We start from the raw sequence: 27517 nt of genomic DNA on the forward strand, positions 1-27517 counted from the left end.
ATCAACTGCTGTATGGCCTGCAGGAAGTGGTATATACTTTCTAGCTCTCTGCTGCCACCTCTGTCCATTTCAGGAACTGTCCAAAGCAGAAGCAAACCCCTGTTGAAAACTGTTCTTGCTCTGGACAGTTCCTGACATGGACAGAGATGGCAGCAGAGAAAGAATACACCACTTCCTGCAGGACATACGGCAGCTGATGAGTACTGGAAGACTGGAGATTTTTTTTTTTACATAGCAGTAGTTTACAGTTCTGTGTTACTTTCTGACACCAGTTGGTTGCTCCCCTTTTAAGGGATGTAACAGCGGCTAAGCGATCTGCTATGTGCTGGTGGGGGCTACTTTTCCCGTGGGGTCTCTCTATTCTTGTACAAGGCCAACTTACTATGTAGGAGTTGCTGCATATATGCAGCAAAAAAAAAAAGAAAAAAGTTACCTATCACTGCCGCGGAGAGGGAGACATACAAAGGGTTACTGACACCAGACTAAGGTATGGCTACTTTATGACATGTTGCAATATGTTAATGCAAAACTGCAATTCCCATCATGCCTCGACAGTCTTTTGGCTGCCCAGGCATGATGGGAGTTGTAGTTTCGCAACAGCTGGAGGACCGCAGGTTCACCATCCCTGATCATAAAGCCATAAATACTTTCTCATTGCGATAATGCGCAACCCAGAATGGCGTCCCTCTGCCGCCGCTGCGCAATTTGGTCCGTCAGTCCATCATTTCAATGGGATGTCAGTGTCCACTATAGACAAGGGTGTGGTCTGCTTTTATTTCTGCTCTATGTACACACATATATATATATATACAATAAGTGTATATATTACTCCTGGTAAAACACTATAGATATATATATATATTCCTCCCTATTATTAATTAATCCTTTTTTTTAATTTATTTTTCTACTGTGTAATAGTGACAATAGGAACTTTTTTTTTTTCGAGCTGTTTTTCTTTTATCTGAGGTTTTTCTGTTTGTTAATTTTTATTTTTTTGCATTTGTAAAACCGTATTTACCTTTAAGATCTATTTGCCTAAAGTATATCTTTAAATTATTTATTATACGAAGAAAAACCTGGAAAAAAAAATTGTTGGATCGGTTTTAGATACATAAAAAAAGAAACAAAAAAAAAAATTGGGGGAAAGAGACGTTTCTTTCTTCAGAAATACAAAAAATGTATTGTTTAACAAGATTAAAAACACTTAACTAAAGAGGCTGCGTCCTGTGGTTACTTAAAGGGGAACTCCACTCAGTCTAAAGAGGCTGTGTCCTGTAGTTATAGGGGAACTCCACTCAGTCTAAAGAGGCTGTGTCCTGTGGTTACTTAAAGGGGAACTCCACTCAGTCTAAAGAGGCTGCATCCTGTGGTTACTTAAAGGGGAACTCCACTCAGTCTAAAGAGGCTGAGTCCTGTGGTTACTTAAAGGGGAATTCCTCTGTCTAAAGAGGCTGCATCCTGTGGTTACTTAAAGGGGAACTCCACTCAGTCTAAAGAGGCTGCTTCCTGTAGTTACTTAAAGGGGAATTCCTCTCAGTCTAAAGAGGCTGCTTCCTGTGGTTACTTAAAGGGTTCCTGGCCAGTGTTACAGCCGAGATCAGGTCACAGGATTGTAAATGATTGTAGTAATGGAGGACGTGAGTGTGAACAAGCCCCTAGATGGGGAAAGTGATAGGCCAGACCCTTAGGGCGCCTTCACACACACTGGATCCACATAGGACTTCGACGATTGAATCCCGCTGCGTGTGTGTAAGTTAACCCTTCAGTGGCCGCAGCATGCATCACCACCTCTGCGCTTGCTACGGGGGTTTCCGACGTCTGCTTGTGTGCTGCACTGCCACATCCATTGATTGGCTGAGCGGGACGTCCTGATGAGAACCCCCGAAGCAAGCCGGAGCAGGGAGGAGCTGATGTATGCTCCGGCCACCGGGGGGTTAACTTACATACACGCAGCGGGATGTCGAGTATTTATTCTCTCAGGGATACACTGACAGTGGATCCGCAGCGTGACAGTGGATCTGGTGTGTGTGTACACAGCCTTACTATCCCCAGCACAATGCCGGGGAAGCTCTGTGGAATCTGTTTCCGCTATACAAATATTATTATTATTATTACTACCACAGTGTGGGCCCAGAGTCTCCTCTGCATCTGGTAATGCACGTTCATTATTTACGGCCGTTATTTTGCCTTGTGTTACCTCACTGTCTGACTAATGTTGGAGCATTGCTCACTGTGATCCATGTCCCTCCTGTTGGTGCCGGGCTTAGGGCTCTATTCCACCGGACGATTATTGTTCGCATAATCGTTAACGATAAACGATCCAAACGACCGCTATTACGAAAGACCTGAAATCGTTTGTCCATTTACATATAAGATAATCGTTACTTATGATCTTTCTTGCGGTCGTCTTGTCGTCACTACTGCGAATGACCGAACGACTTGTGAACGATCAACGATGAAAATAGGCCCAGGTCTTATTGAACAATCAACTATATTTAATTCAGTCGTTAACTAACTCCAAACCTCATTCTTCTGACAGTTTCTGCGCTCTCGGCAGGTTAGAAGCAGCTCTCTTGCTGATATGTCCCTATAGGATGAAGGCAATTTATGTCCATTAATCCTCTGCAATGTTTTCAGAAACTGTGTTTTTTATTAGATATGTAAATGAGGCAGTTTGGTGCACTTGGGGCGGGGCTATCACCCTCTGTGCACCGATCCTCCCGCCCCTTCTCATAGTCATCAATGATGAACTTCGAGCAACGTCCCTGCAGAGTGCCGCAGCAATATTCTCAATAGGGAGGGCGGGATAGGTGCGCCGAGGTGGTAGTATCTAATAAACTAGAAAGCTCCCAAAGATGGCGCAGAGGATGAAAGCAAGAGCGTGACCTTCATCCTCAGTGTGTGAACATAACAGCAGGATAGATGCTTCTAACCGGACAATAGTTTCCCTTTAAAGTTTTTATAAACCACAAAGATAACAAAACCGGACAATTATTTTTAGTAAAAAAAAATAAAAACTTTTATTCTGTGAACTCATTATAAAGGTGTAATACAGAGGTTGTAAAGAAGCAGAGTGTAAACTGGTACCAGTAACCTCCAGGATCCTCCAACACTCTGTACACACTGACAGGCCCCTTTGTGTTGACAGGAAACCCAGGGAACAGAGCTGGCTGACTATAGCTCCGCCCACACAAGAGGCTGGTCACATGGGCATGATGTCATCCTTCAGCCCGCTTGGAAATAGCATCCACCGTTTCGCAGCACCATAGAGAGGTGCCGCTGCGGTCCTCCACAGCCTAGAGCGCACATGGGAGTGTCCGCCGTCTCTATGGTAGGTCGGAAGGCCACCAAGATGGCGGCGTCCATAGCGGAACACGGAGGAAAGGTGAGAATGGGGATAGAGAAGATAGTGTCGTCTATAGGTGTGTATAGGGGGGTGACAGGGCGGCTATGGTGAGAAGACATCCCGGCTGCGACCTCTAGTACTACAACATACACGGCCGTAGCTAAAGAGGATATAACACATGGTACATGCTTAGATACTGTAGCTAAGCACTGTCACGTGATACAGCAGATAGGATGAGATACAGCAGCTCAGCAGACCGTACTACATACAGAAGACAGAAGCACATATGATAGGCTTAGATACAGGGAGTCGTTAGGATGAGATACACAGACAGCATCACCACAGGCTTAGATACAGTTGCTCAACAAACATCACATAAAAAGTTTAGATACATTAGATCAATAAACAGTATCACACATGATAGGATTATACATTGATAATAGATGGTATCACACATGAAAAGCTTAGATACACTAGCTCCTCAGACTGTTTAATAAGATTAGGATGGGATACAGTAGCTTAGCAGGTAGTATCACATATAGTAAGGTTACCTCAGCAGATGGTATCACACAAGAGGCTTAGATACAGCAGATGGTATCACACAGAAGGCTTAGATACAGCAGATGGTATCACACAGGAGGCTTAGATACAGCAGATGATATCACACAAAAGGCTTAGATACAGCAGATGGTATCACACAAGAGGCTTAGATACAGCAGATGGTATCACACAGGAGGCTTAGATACAGCAGATGGTATCACACAGGAGGCTTAGATACAGCAGATGATATCACACAGGAGGCTTAGATACAGCAGATGGTATCACACAGGAGGCTTAGATACAGCAGATGGTATCACACAGGAGGCTTAGATACAGCAGATGGTATCACACAGGAGGCTTAGATACAGCAGATGGTATCACACAGGAGGCTTAGATACAGCAGATGGTATCACACAGGAGGCTTAGATACAGCAGATGGTATCACACAGGAGGCTTAGATACAGCAGATGGTATCACACAGGAGGCTTAGATACAGCAGATGGTATCACACAGGAGGCTTAGATTCAGCAGATGGTATCACACAGGAGGCTTAGATACAGCAGATGGTATCACACAGGAGGCTTAGATACAGCAGATGGTATCACACAGGAGGCTTAGATACAGCAGATGGTATCACACAAGAGGCTTAGATACAGCAGATGGTATCACACAGGAGGCTTAGATACAGCAGATGGTATCACACAGGAGGCTTAGATACAGCAGATGATATCACACAAAAGGCTTAGATACAGCAGATGGTATCACACAAGAGGCTTAGATACAGCAGATGGTATCACACAGGAGGCTTAGATACAGCAGATGGTATCACACAGGAGGCTTAGATACAGCAGATGATATCACACAGGAGGCTTAGATACAGCAGATGGTATCACACAGGAGGCTTAGATACAGCAGATGGTATCACACAGGAGGCTTAGATACAGCAGATGGTATCACACAGGAGGCTTAGATACAGCAGATGGTATCACACAGGAGGCTTAGATTCAGCAGATGGTATCACACAGGAGGCTTAGATACAGCAGATGGTATCACACAGGAGGCTTAGATACAGCAGATGGTATCACACAGGAGGCTTAGATTCAGCAGATGGTATCACACAGGAGGCTTAGATACAGCAGATGGTATCACACAGGAGGCTTAGATACAGCAGATGGTATCACACAGGAGGCTTAGATACAGCAGATGGTATCACACAAGAGGCTTAGATACAGCAGATGGTATCACACAGGAGGCTTAGATACAGCAGATGGTATCACACAGGAGGCTTAGATACAGCAGATGATATCACACAAAAGGCTTAGATACAGCAGATGGTATCACACAAGAGGCTTAGATACAGCAGATGGTATCACACAGGAGGCTTAGATACAGCAGATGGTATCACACAGGAGGCTTAGATACAGCAGATGATATCACACAGGAGGCTTAGATACAGCAGATGGTATCACACAGGAGGCTTAGATACAGCAGATGGTATCACACAGGAGGCTTAGATACAGCAGATGGTATCACACAGGAGGCTTAGATACAGCAGATGGAAAAATCGGGACCGTTTGACCTTCTTTGCTCCAAAACGACCTTACGACTTTCCCTGTCACAAATATACCAAATGCTTTCCTCCATTTCTTTTGACCGTGCCCCCCCGGCATTTGTTAAAAAATGGTATGACGACTTACAATGTAATGTTTTAGAACAACGATTATTAAATGGAATTAAATTCGTTCACACCGCTACTCCTAGCACAAAACTGAGAGAGCTCCACTTCCGACTGTTAAACAAAGCAATATATGCTTTTAATCTCTCTTATACTCAACACCTAGAAGGTTATTTACAACACTGTCCTAAATGTGCTAAATCTAAAGCTGATCTCTTTCACTGTGTATGGCTGTGTCCCCATGTCCACTTATATTGGAAATTGATAGAATCTTTTCTAACAAACACTTGGGACACGTCTTTGCCTTTTGATCCAATCTGTTATTTGTTCCACGACGTGACGGAAGGAGGTGAGGCTCTCTCAGCCACAAAGACTATTCCTCCCGGAGTTCACCTTACTCTATTGTTAGCTCTTAAATGCCTATTAAATCATTGGCTCAAGTCTACATCCCCTACAATACCAGAGTTGGTTGATAATCTCAAAGAAACACTTCATTGGGAAATGATTGATACCCTACGTAGTAATGAAAAGTTTACGATTTCTTTCATGAAAAAATGGAAACTTTTTATAGTGAATGTTCTGTCTACAGAAGAAAGAAACTCTGTTATGCAACAATTTTCCAATACAACTTGGTATCACAAAACAATGGTTGCAGGTACCCTGGGAGTACTTACCTGTACTTGATATAGAGCATAGTATGATACAATATTACTTCAATTGTATGTTAGAGCAATAATTGGTTGCTTTGTCTGTTTTAATGATTTGTTATATTTATTTATATAATTTTATATAAGTCTACTGACTTATCATAGTTTATCTATTTTATGATTGTTCTTATCACTTTGTATTTATGTATAACTTCAATAAAATATTGTAAAAATAGATACAGCAGATGGTATCACACAGGAGGCTTAGATACAGCAGATGGTATCACACAGGAGGCTTAGATACAGCAGATGGTATCACACAGGAGGCTTAGATACAGCAGATGGTATCACACAGGAGGCTTAGATACAGCAGATGGTATCACACAGGAGGCTTAGATTCAGCAGATGGTATCACACAGGAGGCTTAGATACAGCAGATGGTATCACACAGGAGGCTTAGATACAGCAGATGGTATCACACAGGAGGCTTAGATACAGCAGATGGTATCACACAGGAGGCTTAGATACAGCAGATGGTATCACACAAGAGGCTTAGATACAGCAGATGGTATCACACAGGAGGCTTAGATACAGCAGATGGTATCACACAGGAGGCTTAGATACAGCAGATGATATCACACAGGAGGCTTAGATACAGCAGATGGTATCACACAGGAGGCTTAGGTACAGCAGATGGTATCACACAGGAGGCTTAGATACAGCAGATGGTATCACACAGGAGGCTTAGATACAGCAGATGGTATCACACAGGAGGCTTAGATACAGCAGATGGTATCACACAGGAGGCTTAGATACAGCAGATGGTATCACACAGGAGGCTTAGATACAGCAGATGGTATCACACAGGAGGCTTAGATACAGCAGATGGTATCACACAGGAGGCTTAGATTCAGCAGATGGTATCACACAGGAGGCTTAGATTCAGCAGATGGTATCACACAGGAGGCTTAGATACAGCAGATGGTATCACACAGGAGGCTTAGATACAGCAGATGGTATCACACAGGAGGCTTAGATACAGCAGATGGTATCACACAGGAGGCTTAGATACAGCAGATGGTATCACACAGGAGGCTTAGATACAGCAGATGGTATCACACAGGCTTAGATACAGCAGATGGTATCACACAGGAGGCTTAGATACAGCAGATGGCTTAGATACAGCAGATGGTATCATACAGGAGGCTTAGATACAGCAGATGGTATCATACAGGAGGCTTAGATACAGTAGATGGTGTCACACAAGAAGCTTAGATACAGCAGATGGTATCACACAGGAGGCTTAGATACAGCAGATGGTATCATACAGGAAGCTTAGATACAGTAGATGGTGTCACACAAGAAGCTTAGATACAGTAGATGGTGTCACACAAGAAGCTTAGATACAGTAGATGGTGTCACACAAGAAGCTTAGATACAGTAGATGGTGTCACATGAGGCTTAGATACAGTAGATGGTGTCACATGAGGCTTAGATACAGTAGATGGTATCACACAAGAGCCTTAGATACAGCAGCTCAACAAATGGTATTACACAAGAGGCTTATGGTGCCTTTACACAGAGAGATTTATCTGACAGATTTTGGAAGCCAAATCCAGGAACAGACTATACACAGAGAACAGGTCATAATGGAAAGACTGAGATTTCTCCTCTTTTCAAATCCATTCCTGGCTTTGGCTTCAAAAATATGTCTGATAAATCTCTTAGTCTAAAGGTACCCTTAGATACAGCAGCTAAGCAGCTGGTATCACACAAGAGGCTTAGATACAGCAGCTAAGCAGATGGTATCACACAAGAGGCTTAGATACAGCTGTTCTGCAGATGGTATCACACAACATGCTTAGATACAGCAGCTCAGCAGATGGTATCACACAACAGGCTTGGATACAGCAGCTTAGCAGACTATATCTAAGCATACCATTCATGACCCTGACTGTTGAGCTGCTGTATCTAAGCTTATTATGTGTGATACTGTCTATTAATGCTTGTTATGTTTATCCTATGTGATACTGTATCTAAGCTTTTCATGTGTGATACATTTGCTGAGCTGGTTTTTGTAATGCTATTATGTGTGACACTGCCTGCTGTGGTGCTGAGACAGAGCTGCAAGCACTTTTAGACAGTATCACACTGCTTAGATACACTATCTCCGCCATGCTAAGTCCCTGGTGGTCCGGTAATCTCCTGTATACTCTGATGATATTGCGGGTGATTACCCGCCCTGTCACTTTGGGGGTTTCCCCTACACCAATCCCCCCCCCCCCCCTGCTTTTAGCTGTTCGGGCATGCTGGGGGTTGTAGTGTCACAGGTTGTGTAATCCGGCTTCAGGTTATGGGACATGTAAATGTAATAGGTGGGGTCCCCCATTTAGACAGCAGTGGCCGCCCCTATAACCTGCCCATTGTCGGGGGACCCTGATGGGTGATGACAGGGATGTCGGGGGACCCTGGTGGGGGATGACAGGGATGTCGGGGGACCCTGGTGGGGGATGACAGGGATGTCGGGGGACCCTGGTGGGGGATGACAGGGATGTCGGGGGACCCTGGTGGGGGATGACAGGGATGTCGGGGGACCCTGATGGGTGATGACAGTGATGTTGGAGGACCCTGGTGGGTGATGACCGGGATGTCGGGGGACCCTGATGGGTGATGACCGGGATGTCGGGGGACCCTGGTGGGTGATGACAGGGATGTCGGGGAACCTGATGGGTGATGACAGGGATGTCAGGGGACCCTGGTGGGTGATGACAGGGATGTCCGGGGACCCTGGTGGGTGATGACAGGGATGTCGGGGGACCCTGATGGGTGATGACAGGGATGTCGGGGGACCCTGATGGGTGATGACAGGGATGTCGGGGGACCCTGATGGGTGATGACAGGGATGTCGGGGGACCCTGGTGGGGGATGACAGGGATGTCGGGGGACCCTGGTGGGGAATGACAGGGATGTCGGGGGACCCTGGTGGGGGATGACAGGGATGTCGGGGGACCCTGGTGGGGGATGACAGGGATGTCGGGGGACCCTGGTGGGGGATGACAGGGATGTCGGGGGACCCTGGTGGGGAATGACAGGGATGTCGGGGGACCCTGGTGGGGGATGACAGGGATGTCGGGGGACCCTGGTGGGGGATGACAGGGATGTCGGGGGACCCTGGTGGGTGATGACAAGGATGTTGGGGGGTTCTCTTCCCTCACTATGTCTCTCCTGCAGTGGATCCTCCATCATGGAGCTCGCTCTACACTCTCCCGGATATCCAGACGTGCCCTCAGCTCAGCGCCAAGTGATGAGGAGGCGGCGGGCTACAATGTGGTGGTGGTCGGGGGAGGACACGCGGGCACTGAGGCTGCCGCAGCCGCTGCCCGGGCCGGAGCCAGGACCCTGCTCATAACCCACAAGGTGGAGACAATAGGTAACAGCAGCAGGTGGCATCCATGGGCTGGGCACACTGTACCACCATCACAGCGGGCACATGTCTGGGCTGTGGTCGGAGGGGCAGGGAGGGTGGAGCTTTCTATGGTCTGTATCTAATGGTCATCTCTGTGCATCCTCCAGGGCAGATGTCCTGTAACCCGTCTTTTGGGGGCATCGGCAAGGGGCATCTAATGAGAGAGGTGGACGCTCTGGACGGTGTTTGTGGGAGGATCTGTGACCTCTCCGGGATTCACTACAAGGTCCTAAACCGTCGCAAGGGTCCTGCAGTATGGGGTCTGCGAGCTCAGATTGACAGGAAGTTATACAAGCAGAACCTGCAGGTAAGTGATGCCACCAGTAGATGGCAGTGTACTCATGTGTATATGCTGCTATGGGACAGCCCTGCAGGTAGGAGATGTCACCAGTAGATGGCAGTGTGCTCATGTATATATGCTGCTATGGGACAGCCCTGTAGGTAGGTGATGTCACCAGTAGATGGCAGCGTGTGTTCAGGTGTATATGCTGCTATGGGACAGCCCTGCAGGTAGGAGATGTGACCAGTAGATGGCAGTGTGCTCATGTGTACATGCTGCTATGGGACAGCCCTGCAGGTAGGAGATGTGACCAGTAGATGGCAGTGTGCTCATGTATATATGCTGCTATGGGACAGCCCTGCAGGTAGGTGATGTTACCTGTAGATGGCAGTGTGCTCATGTATATATGCTGCTATGGGACAGCCCTGCAGGTAGGTGATGTTACCTGTAGATGGCAGTGTGCTCATGTATATATGCTGCTATGGGACAGCCCTGCAGGTAGGTGATGATACCTGTAGATGGCAGTGTGTGTTCAGGTGTATCTGCTGCTATGGGAAAGCCCTGCAGGTAGGTGATGATACCTGTAGATGGCAGTGTGCTCATGTATATATGCTGCTATGGGATAGCTATATACCTCAGTGTTATTATACTGTTTACAGAAGGAGATCCTAAACACGCCAGGCCTCACTGTAACAGAAGGATCTGTAGAAGACCTAATCCTGGACGCCCCGGACTCCAGTCACCCTGGGAAATGTCAGGTCAGCGGAGTCATTTTGGGTACGTGTTATCCCCATGTTCTTCCATAGTCTCCCTGGTTGTTGTATTGTTGAGCTGGACGCAGGATATGTGGGAAATCTCCTCATTGTGTAGCTGATCTTCCATATCGGAGGTTCCTGCTGAGCTTGTGCTGATACTCAGCAGCCAGTCAGTACAAACAGAGCTGCAGTGTAAAGTATGGAGGAGAGACGTAACAATAACCTAAGTATCTTGTGTATTATCGCACACAATCTCCAGCATGTTACCAGCAGCACAGAGTGTTTCAGCACACCCAGTTACATTACCACCCCATTCTTACTCTCTCCCCAGCGGATGGCAGTAAGATATTTGCCGACAGTGTGGTGCTGACCAATGGCACGTTTCTGCGCGGGATGGTACGTGTCGGTACAGAGCATATTCCTGCCGGCCGCTGGGGTGAAGCCCCCGCGGTGGGTCTGGCACAGACTCTGGAGCGTTTGGGGTTTACTGTTGGAAGGTTGAAGACCGGGACCCCTCCTCGTATCTTAAAGGAGTCTGTAGACTTCAGTGCGGTGGCGAGACACGAGGGCGATAATCCTCCCATACCCTTCAGTTTCATGAATGATCGTGTCTGGATCAAGGTATGTATTCATACTCCATCCCCCACAATGCACTGCAGTAGACTCTAAGGGTCCATTTACACAGAAAGATTATCTGACAGATTATCTGCCAAAAATTTGAAGCCAAAGCCAGAAACAGACTATATATAGATCAGGTCATAGAGGGAATACTGAGATTTCTCCTCTTTTCAAATCCATTCCTGGCTTTGGCTTCAAATCTTTGGCAGATAATCTTTCTGTGTAAATGGACCCTAAGCCGTGGTGGGGGGATGATATGATAACCATGTGTTTGGTTCAGCCTGAGGAGCAGCTCCCCTGTCACCTGACCTTCACCACAGCCGCCGTGGAGCAGATCATTCAGGATAATCTCCATCTCAGCAGCCATGTCCAGGAGACCAGCGCCGGCCCCAGGTTGGTGACGTAACATCCTGTCGCTGTTTGATCACGTGATCAGACCCCTGATACTCACCCTCACCTCTGTCCCTCAGGTACTGTCCCTCCATTGAATCAAAGGTCTTGCGGTTTCCTGGTCGGAGCCATCAGGTCTGGCTGGAACCGGAGGGTCTGGACTCTGATGTCATCTACCCCCAGGGGCTGTCCGTCACTCTGCCAGCCGAGGCTCAGGAGAGGCTCCTGCGGGAGATCCCCGGGCTGGAGAAAGCGCATATGCTGATGCCTGGTGAGTGGACCTTGTACAACGCTACAGAATATGTGGGTGCTACATGAAAACTATAACACTTACTATTCCCCCTATAGAAGCTTATCCTGTCCCATCACACTGTAGTAGATTTAAATAGACTTCAGGTGTTACCCATCATGCACCTGTTGTGTGACCTTCTCTCTGGACACGACTTCTGACCCCTCTGTGTCACATTCACAGGTTATGGGGTACAGTACGACTTCCTAGACCCTCGCCAGCTGCGCTCCTCACTGGAGACATTTCTAGTCCAAAGACTCTTTTTGGCCGGACAGATCAATGGCACCACGGGGTATGAAGAGGCGGCAGCTCAGGTATGTGGTAAGGCCACCCCTTCTGACGAGGGCAGCTCACATCTACTTCTGGTTATCAATCTTAAAGGGGTTCTCCAGTTTTGTGAGTTTTCAGTTAAAGGGGAAGTTCACCAACATTTTCTTTCTTTCAAATCAACTGGTGTCAGAATATGCCAGAGATTAGTAATTTACTTCTATTTAAAAAAAAAAAACACTTCAGTCTTCCAATACTTATCAGCTGCTGTATGTCCTGCAAGTGTTGTATTCTCTGCAGTGAGACACAGTGCTCTCTGCTGCCACCTCTGTCTATGTCAGGAACTGTCCAGAGCAGCAGCAAATCCCCCATAGAAAACCTCTCCTGCCCTGGACAGTTCCTGACATGGACAGAGGTGGCAGCAGAGAGCAATGTGTCAGACTGGGGAGAATACACCACTTCCTGTAGGGCATACAGCAGCTGATAAGTACTGGAAGACTTGACACTTTTTAATAGAAGCAAATTACAAATCTCTGGTACTTTCTGGTGCCTGTTGATTTTAAAGATTTTTTTTTTCTGTTGAACAACCCCTGTAATAGGGGAGGGGGTCCTCTACTCAGGATCTTTTTCTCTTGGCCAGAGAGGAATACACGGTCAGTGAGCATCTTTCACTCCAGAGGACCCGGCCTGTTCTGCATTACGCAAACAACCTATTGATGTAAACGGACACTGTAATGCTTCATTTCACCTTTGGTGGCGCTGTAGAGAAACGGTCCCAGTACCATTGGAAGGGAGTGCGGAGAACCCATTTAGAGGGGATATGTACCCTTTCTTATAGCTGGTGCTTTTCTGTAGTGTATGTATAGCTAGTCTTTATGGGCATGTGTGACATCATCATCATATAAATATATTGCATCTTTCCAGGGGATAATAGCAGGAATAAACGCGGCCCTCAGGGCTAAGGGTCGTCCAGCCTTCACAGTGAGCCGCACACAGGGATACATTGGAGTCCTTATCGATGACCTGACCACACAAGGCACTCGAGAACCCTACCGCATGTTCACCAGCCGCGCAGAGTACCGCATGACTCTACGACCGGACAATGCTGATACGCGGCTGTCGCTTAGGGGTGAGGAGGGGGAGAAATCCCAGATGAAGTCTCCAATACCACTGTGGACTATGGATCAGCCTGGCTGTATAAATGTTATATGCTAATCATATATTTTCCAGGCTATGAAGAAGCCGGCTGCGTGTCTCACGAGAGGTATGAGCGAGCACGTGCCACCAAAGAGGCTTTAGAGAATGGAATGTCTGCCCTCCACTCCCTACAGCTCCCGTCTCTAAAGTGGCAGCAGCTGATTCCAGAGGCGCACATCAGCAGTGCCCGTGTGAGCATGCTCAGGTACACTCTGCCCCTTCTTACTATCAGCACAGTGTGAGCATGCTCAGGTACACTCTGCCCCTCCTTACTATCAGTATAGTGTGAGCATGCTCAGGTACCCTTTGCCTCTCCTTACTATCAGCACAGTGTGAGCATGCTCAGGTACACTCTGCCCCTCCTTACTATCAGCACAGTGTAAGCATGGTCAGGTACACTCTGCCCCTCCTTACTATCAGCACAGTGTAAGCATGCTCAGGTACACTCTGCCCCTCCTTACTATCAGTATAGTGTGAGCATGCTCAGGTACCCTTTGCCTCTCCTTACTATCAGCACAGTGTGAGCATGCTCAGGTACACTCTGCCCCTCCTTACTATCAGCACAGTGTGAGCATGCTCAGGTACACTCTGCCCCTCCTTACTATCAGTATAGTGTGAGCATGCTCAGGTACCCTCTGCCTTTCCTTACTATCAGTACAGTGTGAGCATGCTCAGGTACACTCTGCCTCTCCTTACTATCAGTATAGTGTGAGCATGCTCAGGTACCCTCTGCCTCTCCTTAGTATCAGTACAGTGTGAGCATGCTCAGGTACCCTCTGCCTCTCCTTAGTATCAGTACAGTGTGAGCATGCTCTGGTATGCTCTGCCTCTCCTTACTATCAGTACAGTGTGAGCATGCTCAGGTACCCTCTGCCTCTCCTTACTATCAGTACTGTGTGAGCATGGTCAGGTACCCTCTGCCTCTCCTTACTATCAGTACTGTGTGAGCATGCTCAGGTACACTCTGCCTCTCCTTACTATCAGTACAGTGTGAGCATGCTCAGGTACCCTCTGCCTCTCCTTACTATCGGTACAGTGTGAGCATGCTCAGGTACCCTCTGCCTCTCCTTACTATCAGTACTGTGTGAGCATGGTCAGGTACGCTCTGTTTCTCCTTACTATCAGTAGTGTGAGCATTTCAGGTACGACTATGAAAGGTGGCAAGGATGTCTAACATGCTGTGATCTTCTATACTTCTAGCGGGGTGGAAATTCTACGCTATGACGGGGTGGAGGTCCAGACCCTCTCCAGACTGTTTCCAGACTCTCTGCAGAGATTTAGTGAAAGGCGCGACACAGCCCAACGCTTAAAAATAGAAGGTAAATCGAGGCAGAGCCAAGTCATTACAGCTTTCCATACTATGGATGGTAGCAAGTGTGCTTCCATATACTGATGATAAATACAGAAAAAGTTGAGAATTAAAACAAAGAAGTATATGAGATACCATTCCCGATGACATACTGGATTTTATATTCCAGCCTTGTATGAGTTATACGTCACATTCCAGCAGAAGGAGATTGCAGAAGTTCAGAGAGACGAGTCTTTGATATTACCAGAAAACCTGGATTACATGAGTCTGGATGTCGCATTATCAAATGAAGTCCGAGAGAAACTATCACTGAGTCGCCCTGAGACGGTTAGATTTATACCTGCTGAAGTATCATACTACCCCCTGTATACAAGAATATAACTCCTAAAATACTGCCCCTATATACAAGAATATAACTACTATAATACTGCTCCTATATACAGGAATATAACTACTATAATACTGCTCCTATACACAAGAATATAACTACTATAATACTGCCCCCTATATACAAGAATATAACTACTATAATACTGCCCCTTATATACAAGAATATAACTACTATAATACTGCTCCTATGTACAGGAATATAACTACTATAATACTGCTCCCTATACACAGGAATATAACTAGTATAATACTGCTCCTATATACAGGAATATAACTACTATAATACTGCTCCTATATACAAGAATATAACTACTATAATACTGCCTCCTATATACAGGAATATAACTACTATAATACTGCCCCTATATACACGAATATAACTACTATAATACTGCCCCTATATACACGAATATAACTACTATAATACTGCCCCTATATACACGAATATAACTACTATAATACTGCCCCTATATACACGAATATAACTACTATAATACTGCCCCTATATACACGAATATAACTACTATAATAATACCTAATGTATAATATAATACTGTGTGATGTTGCGGATTGTTCCTCAGCTCTGCCACAGTCTTTAGATGATGGAGTATAATGGTTTTATATTGCTCTACTCTCCACAGATTGGCGCTGCCTTCCGCATCCCTGGAGTGACGCCTGCCGCCATACTGAATTTATTACGATATGTTAGGTCCAGCAGCCGTTCAGCAGAGGGCAGAAAAGGATTGCAGAGCTTCAGGGGTGGTGATGACCCTGGGAGCCGGACTCTGAGCCAGCAGACAGTATAGCAGTACAGTATACCGCCGGAGGCCTCCACTGCTGTTACATATGTGAGGATTAGTCTCTTGTAATCTCCTGGATTCTGTCTTTTCGGTTTTGCTGCTATAAGTGACTCTGACTCGCTGATTCTTTAGCTACATGTCAGTCTGGGAGAGCGGTGATGGCTCATGTGACCCACACACAGTACAGCCCCCCCAGCTCTCCTGAGGACCGGTCCTGGACTGTAGCACCAGCTGTATTACGCACAACAGAATATTCTGGACAGATGGGAGTCGTGATGTGTAACTTATTGCTGTATCATTCTCATTTTCTTTTCTTATAAACGTGCACTTCAGCTTTTAGCTAAAACCTGCAAATTATTAGTTTCCTTGTTTCCATTTGCAGCTAAAACCGCTTTTTCAATAGATTGCTGGTTCCCTTGGAAAGAGACAACAGTGTGGCTCCACCTGATCCGAATGGGTTGTGCCATCATCCACTTCATAGTGACATCACTGTGTGGAAGGTCCTTGAAGAACACTAGTGAGGCTTCTTGTATGTAATTAAGGTGACACTGATTTTGATGGACTTCAAGAGTGCTGTGTGCTCCAAATTGCACGTTTATTGTGCACATCGAAGAATCACTGACACATATATTGTCAAAGTGGATCTCATTCATTCAAATATGGCACCCAGTATATATATCCTGAGAGTGGGCCTCCTCCTACTAAGGCTCATGTCATTATTTCATTGGCTGAGGTACGAAAAGAGTTACTTGCATAGCACTAGAATTTACTTACACAAGCTTTAAGGAAGGTAAATATCTCTAAGTGTTCATAAGGTTAGCACCATATTGTAATGGCTTCACTAAGTGGTGGTGATCTTGAGACAGCTGTCTACAGATGGATAACTTCTCCATCTGGGTTGGGCAGGAAAGTGCCCGGGGAAGGGGTGAGTAACTAATTAAAGACCCATGATGTACTCTAAGGGGATACAGAGCAGTGACACACTGACTCCGCTTTGTACTGCGCTGCTCCCGACTGCTATTGGCCTGCACAGCAGATTGGCCATGCAGGCTAAGTAGCCATATTTGCAATGGCCGTATGCGGAATGACCCAAACTATCACCTCATGACATTCCTGATCTCGTACGGTAAACACATAAAGTCTGGAAAAAGTTGAATAAAAAGTGATCAAAAAGGCTCATATACGCAATCATGCTACAAATAGAAAGTACAGATCATGGCGCAAAAAATTATTTCTCATAGACCAAAAAACAAAAGTGTTATGAGGATAATAAAAGAGCAATTTTAAACACATTAAGTTTTTTTTTTTTTTAAAGGTTTACATTTTTTAAAAGCAGTAAAATAAATTTTCTTTTGGTTTCTCTGCATATTTTATGGAAAAATTAAATAGGTTGTCCACCTGAAACTAACTTGTCCCCTATCCACAGGATAAGGGACAATTAAGAAATCGTGGGGGATCTGACCTCCGTACCCCCCGCCAATCTCTAGATTGGCCCCAAGCTCCTTTGTTACAAATACAGCCACGGGTATTCTTTTCTATGGAGCCGCTGAAAAGAGCCAAGTGCTGTACTCTGCTCTCTCTGGTGGCTCCATAGAGAATGAATGTAGACACCTTACCTGCCGCTGCTTTCATAACAAAGGACCTGGAGGCCAACCTAGAGATCTACAGAGGTCAGACCCCCCCCCCCCTTCAATCTCTTACTTGGCCCCTATCCTGTGGTTAGGGGACAAGTTAGTTTTGGGTGGACAACCACCTTTAAGTCTGTCAATGCAAAGTACAATTGGTGTCACAAAAAACGAGCTCATATGGGTCTGTAGGTGAAAGAATGCAAGTGCTATAGCCTTTTAAACACGAGGTAAAAAAAAAAAAAAATGCAAAAATGAAAAGTGGGTGTGTCCTTAAGAAACTGTCAAAATTAAAATCCAGGGTGGCAAAAGGGAACATAATGAAGTGATATCTACCCATTCTTGAGCTTCTGCCGTGCAGTGTCTCTGCTCACAGCCACCCGCCGGTCAGCTGTAGCTTCCAGTCCTGTGATGTCACAACCCAGCACAGAAATATATGCCCAGTAAGTGAGTGAGGTGGGGCTTCTCTGCAGTCGCTGAGTGGGTACTTCCTGCTGGGTTATGACGACACAGGAGCTGGGGGAAATAGACTGGAGGCAGTTAGTGAGCTGGGGACACTCCAGGGAGGAGGGAAATGGGTAAGGGTTCATTTACACAGAGAGATTATCTACCAAAGATTGGAAGCCAAAGCCAGGAGCAGATTATAAACAGAGATCAGGTCATAAAGGAAAGACTGAGGTTTCTTGCCTTGGTGATTTTGCCTGCACATGGTGATCACAACATCGAACCCCTCATCTTGGAAGGTGTGTTTCTTATCCTCCACAGTGAGGAAGTGGAGCACTGTGCACTTTCACAGGTAGGGTCTTCTCTGTGCCCCGGACAACTCCGTAAAAAAAAAAAATGCACTCAGCTCCCTGGCTCCTGTGCCCCCACCAGTATTATGAAGCTCTACTTTAATTCCTCAGTCATATTCTATGGCTTCTTAAAGGAGTCAAATATTAATTGAAGGGAAATACCTAAAAAAAAAAGTGTCATCAGAGAAATGCCGTTTGGCCCACAGATATGGTATACCTTTCAAATCACAGGAGATTCAGGACCCCATTCTCATGATTAGTGGGAGTCCAACAGATCATATACAGCAGGGATGGGGAACTTTTGGCCCTCCAGCTGTTCCAAAACTTCAACTCCCATCATGCCTGGACAGCTAAAGCTTTGGCTGCCCAGGCATGATGGGAACTGTAGTTTTGCAACAGCTGGAGGGCCAAAGGTTCCCCATGCCTGATATACAGTAATATTACTAGGTTAATATGGAGGTCTACTGATGTACGGACAGCGCTGTAGGCCGCCATGATGATGATTGGGACATTAGATCTGCAGTCAGGTAATACACAAGTTACAATGTTAAGACTGCGCAGAGAATGCCAGCAAGAAAACTCCCCTAACAGTCATAATGTCATCTCATGATGGATAGACTAAAGATGTGAAGGACAATATGTAACTCACTAATACACTGAGCACCATGATATCAGGGTTCTATTCTTATCATTTGGGGATCTCTCCATATGAATCATATCCATTTAGGGATCTTTCCACATACTTGGTATGGTTGAAAAGGTATTCTATACATAGTTACATAGTTAATATGGTTGCAGAAAGACACATGTCCATCAAGTTCAACCAAGGAGAGGATGGATGCAGGGAAGGGGACAGATGAGGATAGGTTCTATACATATGCATTTATGTTATTTTGGTCTAAGAATTTGTCTAAGCCGGTTTTGAAGCCCTCTACTGTTTTTGCTGTGACCAGATCCTGTGGTAGACTGTTTAGTTTTCATTGTAAAGAAGACTTGTCACCTCCAGAGATTGAACCTTTTTTTCTCCAGGTGGAGGCAGCGCCCTCTTGTCCTTTGAGGGGGTTTTACCTGAAACATCTTTTCCCTATATTTCTTGTAGGGGCCATTTACATATTTAAATAAATTAATCATATCTCCCCTTACGTCTCTTCTCCAGACTAAACAAATTTAATTCTTTTAATCTCTCCTTATAACTAAGATGCTCCATTTCCCTCATTTTATTTCGTCCTATGGCAGCACAGGTACATAATGGGTAAACTCAGTTTCCTCATCCTGAATCAGATTCCAAAACTGGACAGCATACTCAAGATGAGGCCGCACCAAAGCTTTATAAAGCGGTAATATTATATCCCTGTCCCGAGAGTCCATGCCTGTTTTAATGCATGACAATATCCTGCTGGCTTTAGAAGCAGCTGACTAACATTGTGTGCTGTTCTGTAGTCTATTATCTACAAGTACACCCAGATCCTTCTCTATCAGTGACTCTCCCCGTGTAACTCCCACCAGGACATATGATGCATGCGGGTTATTAGTACCCAGGTGCATAACTTTACATTTATGCACATTGAACCTCATTTGCCAAGTGGACGCCCAAACACTCAGTGTGTCTAAGTCATCCTGTAACATCTGCACATCCTCCATAGACTGTACTGTACTACAAAGCTTGGTGTCATCTGCAAAGATAGAAAAATTGCTGTTAATTCCATTCTCAATATCATTAAAAAACAAGTTAAACAGAAGAGGGCCCAGTACTGACCCTTGGGGTACACCAATTATTACCGGGGACCATTCGGAGTAGGAATCATTGAGTGGTTCTCTGGGTATGATTAAGCCAGTTTTTAATCCAGTAACAAACTGAACTTTGTATACCCATAGATCTTAACCTACCCATCAGACACCCATGAGGGAAAGTGTCAAATGCTTCTGCAAAATCCAGGTACACTATATCCACAGCCAATAACTATTATATCCACAGCCTCCCCCCTATCCAAGTACACTATAGCCATAGCTGCACCCCTATCCAGGTACACTATATCCACAGCCTCCTCCCTATCCAGGTACATTATATCCACAGCGACCCCTATCCAGGTACACTATATCCACAGCCTCCCCCCTATCCAGGTACACTATATCCACAGCCTCCCGCTATCCAGGTACAATATATCCACAGCCTCCCCCCTATCCAGGTACACTATATCCACAGCCTCCTCCCTATCCAGGTACACTATATCCACAGCTACCCCTATCCAGGTACACTATATCCACAGCCTCCTCCCTATCCAGGTACACTATATCCACAGCCCCCCCCCCCTATCTAGGTACACTATATCCACAGCCTCCCCCTATCCAGGTACAATATATCCACAGCCTCCCCCCTATCCAGGTACACTATATCCACAGCCTCCCCCCTATCCAGGTACACTATATCCACAGCCTCCCGCTATCCAGGTACAATATACCCACAGCCTCCCCCCTATCCAGGTACACTATATCCACAGCCTCCTCCCTATCCAGGTACACTATATCCACAGCTACCCCTATCCAGGTACACTATATCCACAGCCTCCCCCCTATCCAGGTACACTATATCCACAGCCGCACCTCAATCCAGGTACACTATATCCACAGCCTCCCTCCTATCCAGGTACACTATACCCACAGCCTCCCCCCTATCCAGGTACACTATATCCACAGCTCCCCCCTGTCCAGGTACACTATATCCACAGCCTCCCCCTATCCAGGTACACTATACCCACAGCCTTCCCCCTATCCAGGTACACTATATCCACAGCCTCCCCCCTGTCCAGGTACACTATATCCACAGCCTCCCGCTATCCAGGTACAATATATCCACAGCCTTACTCCTATCCAGGTAGACTATACCCACAGCCTTACTTCTATCCAGGTACACTATACCCACAGCCTTACTCCTATCCAGGTACACTATAGCCATAGCTTCACCCTTATCCAGATACACTATATCCACAGCCGCCCCCCTATCCAGGTACACTATATCTACAGCCTCACTCCTATCCAGGTACACTATACCCACAGCCTCGCCCTATCCAGGTACACTATACCCACAACTGCACCCCTATCCAGGTACACTATATCCACAGCCGCCCCCTATCCAGGTACACTATATCCACAGCTACCCCTATCCAGGTACACTATATCCACAGCCTCCCCCTATCCAGGTACACTATATCCACAGCCTCCCCCTATCCAGGTACACTATACCCACAGCCTTCCCCCTATCCAGGTACACTATATCCACAGCCTCCCCCCTATCTAGGTACACTATATCCACAGCCTCCCCCCATCCAGGTACACTATACGCACAGCCTCCCCCCTATCCAGGTACACTATATGCACAGCCGCACCTCAATCCAGGTACACTATATCCACAGCCTCCCTCCTATCCAGGTACACTATACCCACAGCCTCCCCCCTATCCAGGTACACTATATCCACAGCCTCCCCCCTGTCCAGGTACACTATATCCACAGCCTCCCGCTATCCAGGTACAATATATCCACAGCCTCCCCCCTATCCAGGTACACTATATCCACAGCGACCCCCATCCAGGTACACTATATCCACAGCCTTATTCCTATCCAGGTACACTATATCCACAGCCTTACTCCTATCCAGGTAGACTATACCCACAGCCTTACTCCTATCCAGGTACACTATACCCACAGCCTTACTCCTATCCAGGTACACTATAGCCATAGCTTCACCCTTATCCAGATACACTATATCCACAGCCGCCCCCCTATCCAGGTACACTATATCTACAGCCTCACTCATATCCAGGTACACTATACCCACAGCCTCGCCCTATCCAGGTACACTATACCCACAACTGCACCCCTATCCAGGTACACTATATCCACAGCCGCCCCCTATCCAGGTACACTATATCCACAGCTACCCCTATCCAGGTACACTATATCCACAGCCTCCCCCCTATCCAGGTACACTATATCCACAGCCTCCCCCTATCCAGGTACACTATACCCACAGCCTCCCTCCTATCCAGGTACACTATACCCACAGCCTCCCTCCTATCCAGGTACACTATACCCACAGCCTTCCCCTATCCAGGTACACTATACCCACAGCTACACCCCTATCCAGGTGCACTCTATCCACAGCCTCCCCCCTATCCAGGTACACTATATCCACAGCCTCCCCCCCGCCCAGGTACACTATATCCACAGCTGCACCCCTATCCAGGTACACTATACCCACAGCCTCCCCCCTATCCAGGTACACTATACCCACAGCTGCACCCCTATCCAGGTACACTATATCCACAGCTGCACCCCTATCCAGGTACACTATATCCACAGCTGCCCCCTATCCAGGTACAGTATATCCACAGCTACCCCTATCCAGGTACACTATATCCACAGCCTCCCCCCTATCCAGGTACACTATATCCACAGCCTCCCCTATCCAGGTACACTATACCCACAGCTGCACCCCTATCCAGGTACACTATATCCACAGCCTCCCCCCCATCCAGGTACAATATATCCACAGCTACCCCTATCCAGGTACATTATATCCACAGCCCCCCCCCCTATCCAGGTACACTATACCCACAGCCTCCCCCTATCCAGGTACACTATACCCACAGCTGCACCCCTATCCAGGTACACTATATCTACAGCCTCCCCCCTATCTAGGTACATTATATCCACAGCCTCCCCCCTATCCAGGTACACTATACCCACAGCCTCCCCCCTATCCAGGTACACTATACCCACAGCCTCCCCCCTATCCAGGTACACTATATCCACAGCCTCCCTCCTATCCAGGTACACTATATCCACAGCCTCCCCCCTATCTAGATACACTATATCCACAGCCTCCCCCCTATCCAGGTACACTATACCCACAGCCTCCCCCCTATCCAGGTACACTTTATCCACAGCCTCCCTCCTATCCAGGTACACTATACCCACAGCCGCCCCCCTATCCAGGAACACTATATCCACAGCCTCCCCCCTATCCAGGTTCACTATATCCACAGCCTCCCCCCTATCCAGGTACACTATACCCACAGCCGCACCCCTATCCAGGTACACTATATCCACAGCCTCCCCCCTATCCAGGTACACTATATCCACAGCCACCCCCCATCCAGGTACACTATATCCACAGCCTCCCCCCTATCCAGGTACACTATACCCACAGTCTCCCCCTCTATCCAGGTACACTATATCCACAGCTGCACCCCTATCCAGGTACACTATATCCACAGCCACTCCCCATACAGGTACACTATACCCACAGTCTCCCCCTCTATCCAGGTACACTATATCCACAGCTGCACACCTATCCAGGTACACCATATCCACAGCCTCCCCCCTATCCAGGTACACTATTGTTAGGGCCACGGCGGCGCCCCGTGCTCCGGACCGCCGCTGCACCCTCTCTCCCGCATCTGCAGCAGCCGGTGTCCATAGGCAGGGACCCGGCGCTGCAGTTGCTTCGGCCCCGGGGGGCGTCTCACCTCACCACGCTCCTGTCCGTCGCTGTGCCGGCCGGCGCGTACCCGCCTCCTAGGGCGCGCGCACGCCGGCTGTCTTAGATTTAAAGGGGCAGTGCGCTCCTAATTGGCCTGTATGTCAATCACTCCCCTATAAGTTCCAGCCCTGCCCCCTTCCAGGCGTTGGAGCCTCTACATGCTTCCCATAGCGTTTGGCCCAGCTCCCTGTTGTTCCTGATTCCTGTCCGCTACCTGGTCCCTAGTCCTCGTTCCTGCTCCTCTGTTACACTATTGCTCCTGTGTTCAGCCTGTCACCTGCGGTTACGCCTACAGACCTCGGCGAGCACCATCTCCTGCCTACTGCTCCTGCCACGCCTCGCCTGCCGTCACTAGCAACCAAGCCAGGGGTAGCGACCTGGGGGTCGCCTGCCGCAGCAAGTCCATCCCGGATTGCATTGTCTCCGACCAGGGCCTACAGATGGATCCAGCCAAGCTCTCAGCTGTTCTCCAGTGGCCACGTCCTGTGGGACTTAGAGCTATCCAACGTTTCCTTGGATTTGCCAACTACTATCGGCAGTTCATCCCTCACTTCTCTACCCTGGTCGCACCCATAGTGGCTCTCACCAAGAAGAAGGCGGATCCCAGACGTTGGCCTCCAGAGGCCGAACAAGCCTTCAATAGCCTTAAGTCTGCCTTTGCCTCTGCTCCTGCTCTAGTCCGTCCAGATGTCTCCAAGCCGTTTTCTCTTGAAGTCGATGCATCTTCTGTGGGCGCAGGAGCCATCCTCTTGCAAAGGGACACATCAGGCAAGACCAGAACCTGCGGGTTCTTTTCTAAGACTTTCTCCCCTGCCGAGAGGAACTATACAATTGGAGACCGTGAACTCCTGGCTATTAAGTTGGCACTGGAGGAGTGGCATCATCTCCTAGAGGGGGCTAGACATCCCGTTAACATCTATACGGACCACAAGAACCTCCTCTACCTCCAATCGGCTCAATGCCTCAATCCCCGGCAGGCCAGGTGGTCCCTCTTCTTCTCTCGGTTCAACTTTACCATTCATTTCCGTCTAGCCGAGAAGAATATAAAGGCCGATGCATTATCCCGAGCATCCGATGTCATGGGGCAAGAGGAATCCCCTCGTCACATAATACCTCCCGATCGCCTAGTACCAGTTGCCACTTCTACTCTGCAGAGACTACCTCCCAGTAAGACTTAGCGCCCTGCACTTCGAAAACGCATCTTGAAGTGGGGTCATTCCTCTTTGGTGGCCGGGCATCCAGGAGCTCAAAAGACCAGCTATTGATCTCCCGTCACTACTGGTGGCCCAATCTCCTTAAGGATGTCAAGGACTTTGTGGCTTCCTGCGCAGTCTGTGCCAGGAATAAGTCACCCCGTCAAAGACCTGCCGGCCTACTTTTGCCCTTGCCAGTCCCGGACCGTCCCTGGCACCACATAGGGATGGATTTCATCACGGACCTACCTCCATCCGCGGGCAGTACAGTCATTTGGGTGGTGACTGACCGCTTCTCTAAAATGGCTCACTTCGTGGCCCTTCCTGGACTACCCTCTGCTTCTCGTCTGGCTCAGTTGTTCTTCCGACACATCTTCTGTCTGCATGGACTTCCTCTTCACATTGTGTCCGACCGAGGCTCTCAATTTGTCTCCCAAGTTTTGGCGTGCCCTCTGCTCGCAGCTCCAAGTGAAGCTGGACTTCTCATCTGCCTATCATCCCCAGACCAACGGGCAAGTGGAGAGAGTCAATCAGATCTTAGGTAACTACCTACGTCATTTTGTTTCCAGCCGCCAAGACAACTGGTCCGATCTACTTCCATGGGCAGATCGAGTTCCACAGGCAAGTCTCCTTTCTATGTTTTTCTACGGGCATCACCCTCGTCCTCCTCTGCCTCTCTCTCCATCATCTGAGGTTCCTGCCGTGGAGGAATTGATCTCTGACCTTCAGTCGATCTGGGAACAGACTCGACAGTCCTTACTCAAAGCCTCTGAACGCATGAAGAACCAGGCTGATAAGAGGAGGAGACCTGCCACAAATTTTCTCCCACCATCTATCTCTCCTCATCACTGTGATCCTGTCAGATTTCTCTCCTCATCACTCCGACCCTGTCGGGTATCTCTCCTCATCACTCGTATCCTGTCAGATATCTCTCCTCATCACTTGTATCCTGTGAGATATCTCTCCTCATCACTCGGATCCTGTCAGGTATCTCTCCTCATCACTCGGATCCTATCAGGTATCTCTCCTCATCACTGTGATCCTGTTAGATATCTCTCATCACTGTGATCCTGTCAGATATCTCTCCTCATCACTCGGATCCTGTCAGATATCTCTCATCACTCTGATCCTGTCAGGGATCTTTCCTCATCACTCTGATCCTGTCAGGTATCTCTCCTCATCACTCGGATCCTGTCAGGTATCTCTCCTCATCACTCGGATCCTGTTAGGTATCTCTCCTCATCACTCTGATCCTGTCAGATATCTCCCCTCATCACTCGGATCCTTTCAGGTATCTCCCCTCATCACTCGGATCCTGTCAGGTATCTCTCCTCATCACTCTGATCCTGTTAGATATCTCTCATCACTCGGATCCTGTCAGATATCTCTCCTCATCACTCGGATCCTGTCAGATATCTCTCATCACTCGGATCCTGTCAGGGATCTCTCCTCATCACTCGGATCCTGTCAGATATCTCTCATCACTCTGATCCTGTCAGGGATCTCTCCTCATCACTCGGATCCTGTCAGATATCTCTCCTCATCACTCGGATCCTGTCAGATATCTCTCCTCATCACTCGGATCCTGTCAGGTATCTCTCCTCATCACTCGGATCCTGTCAGGTATCTCTCCTCATCACTCTGATCCTGTCAGATATCTCCCCTCATCACTCGGATCTTTTCAGGTATCTCCCCTCATCACTCGGATCCTGTCAGGTATCTCCCCTCATCACTCCGATCCTGTCAGGTATCTCTCCTCATCACTCCGATCCTGTTAGATATCTCTGATCACTGTGATCCTGCCAGATATCTCTCCTCATCACTCGGATCCTGTCAGATATCTCTCATCACTCGGATCCTGTCAGATATCTCTCATCACTCGGATCCTGTCAGGGATCTCTCCTCATCACTCGGATCCTGTCAGATATCTCTCATCACTCGGATCCTGTCAGGGATCTTTCCTCATCACTCTGATCCTGTCGGGTATCTCTCCTCATCACTCGGATCCTGTCAGATATCTCTCCTCATCACTCCGATCCTGTCAGGTATCTCCCCTCATCACTGTGATCCTGTCAGATATCTCTCCTTATCGCTCGGATCCTGTCAGATATCTCTCCTCATCACTCGGATCTTGTCAGGTATCTCTCCTCATCACTGTGATCCTGTCAGATATCTCTCCTCATCACTCGGATCCTGTCAGATATCTCTCCTCATCACTCGGATCCTCTCAGGGATCTCTTCGAGCCCGCCCGCCCTGCTCTGACGTCACTAACAATCACTGCCTCCTTTACCGCCGAGACATTCCACCAATCAGCGATGCCCCCGCCTCAACCAACCAGAACGCAGCTGGGGCGTGTCTTCGTCCCTTCCCTAATGACTCCCCACGCAACGGAAA

The 27517-nt window shown here is 47.6% G+C and overlaps 1 protein-coding gene across 1 annotated transcript; it reads left to right on the forward strand.

Annotated features, from left to right (window-relative positions):
• The first annotated feature begins 3183 nt into the window (after positions 1–3183).
• MTO1 (mitochondrial tRNA translation optimization 1) lies at positions 3184–16329 on the forward strand. Its single transcript, XM_069984380.1, has 13 exons — positions 3184–3385; positions 9440–9638; positions 9782–9981; positions 10614–10731; positions 11041–11330; positions 11608–11720; positions 11798–11988; positions 12190–12320; positions 13198–13402; positions 13504–13675; positions 14671–14789; positions 14949–15106; positions 15811–16329. The coding sequence occupies exons 1-13, from the start codon at positions 3308–3310 to the stop codon at positions 15973–15975; spliced, it is 2139 nt and encodes a 712-aa protein (XP_069840481.1). The 5' UTR covers positions 3184–3307; the 3' UTR covers positions 15976–16329.
• Positions 16330–27517: the final 11188 nt, after the last annotated feature.

Source organism: Dendropsophus ebraccatus, chromosome 9 (genome assembly GCF_027789765.1).
Source record: "Dendropsophus ebraccatus isolate aDenEbr1 chromosome 9, aDenEbr1.pat, whole genome shotgun sequence".
NCBI classification, from domain to species: Eukaryota; Metazoa; Chordata; class Amphibia; order Anura; family Hylidae; genus Dendropsophus; species Dendropsophus ebraccatus.

Bases quoted from the DNA above. Each gene is read 5' to 3' on its own strand.
- MTO1 (XM_069984380.1), top strand. From the start codon at position 3,308: ATGGGAGTGTCCGCCGTCTCTATGGTAGGTCGGAAGGCCACCAAGATG. The intron at 11,721-11,797 runs GTTGGTGACGTA...TCTGTCCCTCAG, and splicing joins GAGACCAGCGCCGGCCCCAG to GTACTGTCCCTCCATTGAAT. The intron at 12,321-13,197 runs GTATGTGGTAAG...GCATCTTTCCAG, and splicing joins ATGAAGAGGCGGCAGCTCAG to GGGATAATAGCAGGAATAAA.